Here is a 7,107-nt window from a genome sequence, read left to right on the forward strand (position 1 = left end):
CCCAAGGAACCTAAGGAAAAATGTTCGCTGTCATGACTCACAATCTTCCAGCCACCCTTCCTTGCACCTGTCTTGTGGGCTGGGGGACCCAACTTATGGATTCCATCTTCCCAGGGAGGAAAAAAAAATCAAATCCTTCCATATCTGTTTTAGGGAACCCTCTCCTCTATTTGCATGGAGGATAAGGCTCTCGATATCTAGAATTGGAATGTTACATTTGTGTAATACAGAACTATATTGGGATAAAATAGAATTTGTTTCCTCTGAGACACAGGTAGAAGTACGTCCACACTGACCTGGGTGGCAGCCACCTCTTCCTGCAGTGCCAGGCAGGGCATGCTCACACATCTGGGGAAACTCTGCTGCTCATGGAGCTCCACAGCCTCCTTCCTGGCACCCTGTCCCTCTGGTGGCTGTGACAGCCCACACTTGGCCTTGGGCATCCCCTGCTTCTTTGCCTGCCCCTCTTCTGCCCACCCTGCATATCTCTGTCTCCCACTGTCCCCACTATGACCACGATTGCCTCTCCCTCCCTGCACTCTCCCTCTCTGAGGGTTCCTTGTCTTGTGAAAATGAACCCACAGCCTCTACCTTGCGACTGGGGACAGAACCCTGGGCTTTGTTCAGTTCTCCCTCCCTCCATCACACACACCTGTCCTCCTTAATGTTTCCGAAGCCAGTGAGCTCCAAACTCAGCCCCTGGTGCACCTGCCAGCTGTGGGACCTGTGACAAGACGTCTGTCATCTGTCTGAGACTCCATCTTTCATCTATCATATAGGCATAATGATGACAGTGTCCTCCTTCCAAGGCTGGGGAGAACCAGGAGGCCAAGATAATGGGACACAAATGGGAAAACAGCTTCAATCCTGCCTCCACCTGGGGCTGGTGTTTCAAGTCCGTTGTGTGTGAATGGAGCTTTGATGTCTCCATTCACACACAATGGTTTGTTCTAAAATAGACTCCCCTCTGCCCTTCCCTTCCCCACAACTGTTTCCCCTCTGCACCATATAACAGTAACTGTGAGAAAGCGCTGTCCCATTCCAAATCATCGTCCCTACCCCAGCCCCAGGCCCTTGGTTGGTGAGACCCTTGATGGGCAGTCTCATGCTTCTGTCCAGGGGACTTTCCCACCGTTGCTCCCCTGCATGGAGACTAAGTGGACTCTTCTATTCCCTGTCCATCACAGGGTCTACCGTGCACGCATCTTCCTCATTCCTCCACATTCCCCAGATGACGATATCGTCTGTGTCTCCTCCCACATATTCCCAAATGGACAGTCCCAGCCCTTGAACTTGAAAATCGTTCAGAGAGCGAAGGCCAAATGCCCAACCACTGCTGCAGAATCCTGCTCCAGGACTGAAGTGTATAGTCTCTATCAAAATAAAACTGGAGGCCAGGTGTGGAGGTTCATGCTTATAATCCTAGTACTTTAGGAGACGAAGGTGGGAGGATCACTTGAGACCAGGAGTTCAAGGCTGCATTGAGCTATCATCATGCCACTGCACTCCAGCCTGGACGGAGCAAGACCCCTTCTGTAGAAAAAACAGACAAACAAACCAACAACTGGAAACATCCTCCTCTAGAATGGTGGTCAGGAACATCTGTCTGTCTTGTCCCCTAATGCCTCTCCATCACCTAGAACAGCGCTCAGCACGAGGATGCACTCATTAGGTTTTGTTGAATAAATGACTCCTTTGACACAGCAATTCCACTTCTAAGAATCTTTCCTAAAGAAATATTCACACACGTGCACAGACCTGTGTGCACAATAATGAGAGAAGCAAACAACTGGGGAACTTTTGCAAAGGTTTATTAACTGTCAGTGACTGATATGGGGAATCAGAGGAGGGGAGTACGTGCTGAACAGGAAACAGATTGAGGGGGGCTTGACCAGGACACATGGCAATGGGGAAAAGCATATGGGAGATGCTTATACTGGTACTTGGAGTGTGTGTGTGTCTGTGTGTGCACGTGCCTGTGTGGTGTGTAAATGCAGAGGAGAAAATCGGAAATTAAACACTCAGATCTGCCCTCAGTAGTCACATCTGGGGAGAGAGGAGGGTAGTGCTATTCTATGCAGAGAATACCTGACAATACCTGTTTTCTAAGGTACGTGCATGGATGCACAAACCAAAATATGCATTAAGTATGTCTTGCTCATCAATGAAAACGCTAATATCTAACATAATGGCACACTGTAAGAAAACACAACGGAAACACTAACATGGAACTCTTGGCACCCTAAAAAAATGACACTCAACTTTTCACGATTGTGAACATTTGCTTAAACTTGCTATACACCTGATGACGAGGGATCTGCAGCCATGCTCATATTCATGTAAGGTCACCATGCTCTGCTTCTCATCTGGGGCATGTGTCATATCCCTGAGCCGAGGCAAGAAGAGAGAAGGAAAGTAAGTGGCAGTGAGTTCCCACCACGTGACGACTCAATCTCAACTCCTCCTGACCTGCAGACCCTGCACACTCCGATTCTGCCCTACCTCAGGACCTGCACAAGCCTTCCATGGTTCCTCGAAGTGAACCATCTGCTCATGCCACAGTGACTTCCTCGCCTGGATTATCAATTCCTAGGCTAGAGGAAGGTGTGGCCCGCATATCAGGGCTGATCTGGGGTTTGGGAGCCCACAGCATCCTGGGTAGGGAGGATCCCTGGATATACAGGGCAGGGAGTAGAAAGAGCATGGGAAATTGCTCAGGTGTGTTGACTTATGCCTGTAAACCCAGGACTTTGGGAGGTAGAGGTGTGCGGATCACGAAGTCAGGAGTTCAAGAATAGACTAACATTGTGAAACCCCATCTCTACTAATAATACTAAAAAAAATTAACTGGGCATGTTGTGCTGCACCTCTAATCCCAGCTACTCAGGAGGCTGAGGTAGGAGCATCCTTTGAACCCGGGAGCTGGAGGTTGCAGTGAACCCAGATCATGCCACTNCCTCTGGCTTCCCTGGCTATGTTCAGGTGTGTGGACTGGGTGTGTGGCATGGATCCCAGACAAGCCTGGGTCCAGGCTGGGCTGAGGAGCTTGCCCAGCGCCAGTTGAGATGTTAGACATGACTTCCAGAGACACAGACTGGAGTTGTCATCCATATAAAAAACCATGTGACTTGGGTCAAGTCTTCCAAATTTTATCAATTCCAGATTCCTAGTCCATAAGATGGAAATAAAGAATCATAGTTCATAAATTGTTTGGAGGCATTAAATTAAATCTAGAAGCCTGATGACATGAAATGTGCTCAAGCAATTCTATCTTTGATAACCTGGGATCATATCTTACTTAGCTCAATACGTGATACCCAATACAGGTGTACTTCAAGATATTGCAGGTTCAGTTCCAGACCACTGCAATAAAGATTTTTTTTTTTGTTTCTCAGTGCATAAAACATTACATTTACACTACACTGTAGTCTACTAAGTGTGCAATAGTGCTATGTCTAAAATGTACATACCTTAATTTTAAAATAATTCATTGTATAAAAATGCTAACAAACTTCTGAGCCTTCAGTGAGTCACACTCTTTTTGCTGGTGGAGGATCTTGCCTCGGTGTTGATGGCTGCTGACTGATCAATGTGGTGGTTGCTGAAGGTTGGAGTGGCTGTGGCAGTTCTTAAAAGAACACAATGAAATTTGCCATATCGATTAGTTATTCCTTTCATGAAGCATATCTCTATAATATGTGATGCTATTGGATAGCATTTTACTCACAGTAGAACTACTTTCAAAGTTGGAGTCAATCCTCTCTAGCTATGAAAGTCCTAGATGGCATCACCTTCCAACAGGAGGCTAGTTTATCTATATTGAAAGTCTGTTGCTTAGTGTAGCCACCTTCATCAGTGATCTTAGCTAGATTTTCTGGATAAGTTGCTGCAGCTTCTCCATCAGGATTTGCTGCTTCACCTTGCACTTTTAGGTTATGGGAATAGCTTCTTTCCTTAAACCTCATGAATCAACCTCTGCTAGCTTCACATGTTTCTTCTGCAGCTTCTTCACCTCTCGCAGCTTTCATGGACTTGTGGAGAGTTCTGGTCTTGCTCTGAGTTAGACTTCGGCTTAAGGGAGTGTTGTGGCTGGTTTCATGTTCCATACTGACCACCCAAACTTTATCTATTTGAGCAGTATGGTAGTTTTGCTTTCTTATTCATGTGTTCACTGGAGTATTACTATTATTATTTCCTTTAAGAACTTTTCCTTTGCATTATATACTATTATTTTCTTCAAGAACTTTTTTTTTTTTTTTTTTTTTTTTTTTTTTTTTTTTTTTTTTTTTTTTTTTTTTTTTTTTTTTTTTACATGCACAGCTTGGTTGTTTGGCACAAGAGGTCGAGCTTTCAGCCTATCTTGGCTTTCGCATGCTTCCTCACTAAGCTTAGCCTTTTCTAGCTTCTGATTTAAAGTGAGAGACATGCGACTCTTCCCTTCATTTGAACACTTAGTGGCCATTGTAGGGTTCTTAATCGTCCTAATTTCAGTATTGCTGTGTCTCAGGAAATAGGGAGGCCCAAGAAAAGGAAGAGAGACGGGGAACAGCTCATCCGTGGAGCAGTCAGAACACACACAACATTGGTCGATTAAGCTTGTCATCTCCTATGGGTGCAGTTCCTGTTACCTGCAAAACAATTTCACACAACACTGTGATTATAGTCAATAATAACTTAATTGTACATTTAAAAAAAAAAAAACTAAAAGAGTGTAAATGGATTGCTTGTAACCAAGGATAAACGGTTGAGGGGATGGAGACCCTATTTTTCAAGATGTGATTATTACGCATGGCATGCCTGTGTCAAAGCATCTCACATACCCCATAAGAATATACACCTACAGTGGACCCACAAAATAAAAAACAAAAACTATTTTAAAAGACTAAATTCAACAAGAACAATTGCAATAATAACCTCAAAGCTCACTGATGACAGATCACCATAACAGATATAGTAATAATGGAAAAGTGTAAAATTGGTGAGAATTTAAAAAAAAAAACATTGCAGTTTCTGTGAAGCACTATAAAAATGAGGTGCTATAAAACAAGGTATGACCGCATGCCCTTAAATATGTGCTGAATGAAAGGAGGAATGGGTGAATGTTCCCGTAAGTGAAGATGTTGGGAATCTAAACCTGACAACGGAAGGAGGCAGAAGCTAAAACTTTCGTTGGCATTTGGCCTGTATTGGTGTGGGTCTAAGCTGTCAGCCTCTGTAAGCCAGAGAATGTGAAAAACTGGATGAAGAAGGCCCATGGGCACTTGGGACTGGGGAGGCATCTCCTTTTTTGGAGAAAACAGAGCCTAACACTCTCCAGCCTACCCAACCCTCATCTTCCAACTCTTCTCCATCACAGGACCCAAAAGGGGGAAACATGCCTGGACCCACAGACTGCGTGAGAGAAAGCAGCTGGCGATTTATGAAGAGATCAGCGACCCCGAGGAAGATGACGAGTAACTCCGTAAGTGAACTTTCGGCTCATTCCCCACATCCCTGCAGATGTGCTATTCTGTTACAGTACCGGTATCCCATCTTACCACTTGTTCCCCAAATCATTCCCTTCTCATAATTTTCTAGGGTACAGAGCTGAGGCTGAATGAAGAGATTTCTCATGCTCTTTCTTTTTCTTTTGTTTTGAGAGGGAGTCTTGCTCTGTTGCCTAGGCTGGACTGTAGTGGCATGATCTGGGTTCACTGCAACCTCCAGCTCCCGGGTTCAAAGGATGCTCCTACCTCAGCCTCCTGAGTAGCTGGGATTAGAGGTGCAGCACAACATGCCCAGTTAATTTTTTTTAGTATTATTAGTAGAGATGGGGTTTCACAATGTTAGTCTATTCTTGAACTCCTGACTTCGTGATCCGCACACCTCTACCTCCCAAAGTCCTGGGTTTACAGGCATAAGTCAACACACCTGAGCAATTTCCCATGCTCTTTCTACTCCCTGCCCTGTATATCCAGGGATCCTCCCTACCCAGGATGCTGTGGGCTCCCAAACCCCAGATCAGCCCTGATATGCGGGCCACACCTTCCTCTAGCCTAGGAATTGATAATCCAGGCGAGGAAGTCACTGTGGCATGAGCAGATGGTTCACTTCGAGGAACCATGGAAGGCTTGTGCAGGTCCTGAGGTAGGGCAGAATCGGAGTGTGCAGGGTCTGCAGGTCAGGAGGAGTTGAGATTGAGTCGTCACGTGGTGGGAACTCACTGCCACTTACTTTCCTTCTCTCTTCTTGCCTCGGCTCAGGGATATGACACATGCCCCAGATGAGAAGCAGAGCATGGTGACCTTACATGAATATGAGCATGGCTGCAGATCCCTCGTCATCAGGTGTATAGCAAGTTTAAGCAAATGTTCACAATCGTGAAAAGTTGAGTGTCATTTTTTTAGGGTGCCAAGAGTTCCATGTTAGTGTTTCCGTTGTGTTTTCTTACAGTGTGCCATTATGTTAGATATTAGCGTTTTCATTGATGAGCAAGACATACTTAATGCATATTTTGGTTTGTGCATCCATGCACGTACCTTAGAAAACAGGTATTGTCAGGTATTCTCTGCATAGAATAGCACTACCCTCCTCTCTCCCCAGATGTGACTACTGAGGGCAGATCTGAGTGTTTAATTTCCGATTTTCTCCTCTGCATTTACACACCACACAGGCACGTGCACACACAGACACACACACACTCCAAGTACCAGTATAAGCATCTCCCATATGCTTTTCCCCATTGCCATGTGTCCTGGTCAAGCCCCCCTCAATCTGTTTCCTGTTCAGCACGTACTCCCCTCCTCTGATTCCCCATATCAGTCACTGACAGTTAATAAACCTTTGCAAAAGTTCCCCAGTTGTTTGCTTCTCTCATTATTGTGCACACAGGTCTGTGCACGTGTGTGAATATTTCTTTAGGAAAGATTCTTAGAAGTGGAATTGCTGTGTCAAAGGAGTCATTTATTCAACAAAAACCTAATGAGTGCATCCTCGTGCTGAGCGCTGTTCTAGGTGATGGAGAGGCATTAGGGGACAAGACAGACAGATGTTCCTGACCACCATTCTAGAGGAGGATGTTTCCAGTTGTTGGTTTGTTTGTCTGTTTTTTCTACAGAAGGGGTCTTG

At 45.2% G+C, this 7,107-nt stretch overlaps 1 protein-coding gene across 1 annotated transcript in view; it reads left to right on the forward strand.

Moving 5' to 3' along the window:
- LOC108517025 (protein SSX5-like) overlaps positions 1-5,457 on the forward strand; it is a 41,074-nt gene extending 35,617 nt beyond the window's left edge. Inside the window, exons 7-8 of the mRNA XM_017854809.1 lie at positions 4,508-4,585; positions 5,357-5,457. Coding sequence (XP_017710298.1) covers positions 4,508-4,585; positions 5,357-5,457 — 179 coding nt within the window. The remainder of the gene's footprint in view (positions 1-4,507; positions 4,586-5,356) is intronic.
- The last annotated feature ends 1,650 nt before the right edge of the window (positions 5,458-7,107 follow it).

Source organism: Rhinopithecus bieti, unplaced genomic scaffold, assembly GCF_001698545.2.
Source record: "Rhinopithecus bieti isolate Rb0 unplaced genomic scaffold, ASM169854v2 scaffold_39970, whole genome shotgun sequence".
NCBI lineage: Eukaryota > Metazoa > Chordata > Mammalia > Primates > Cercopithecidae > Rhinopithecus > Rhinopithecus bieti.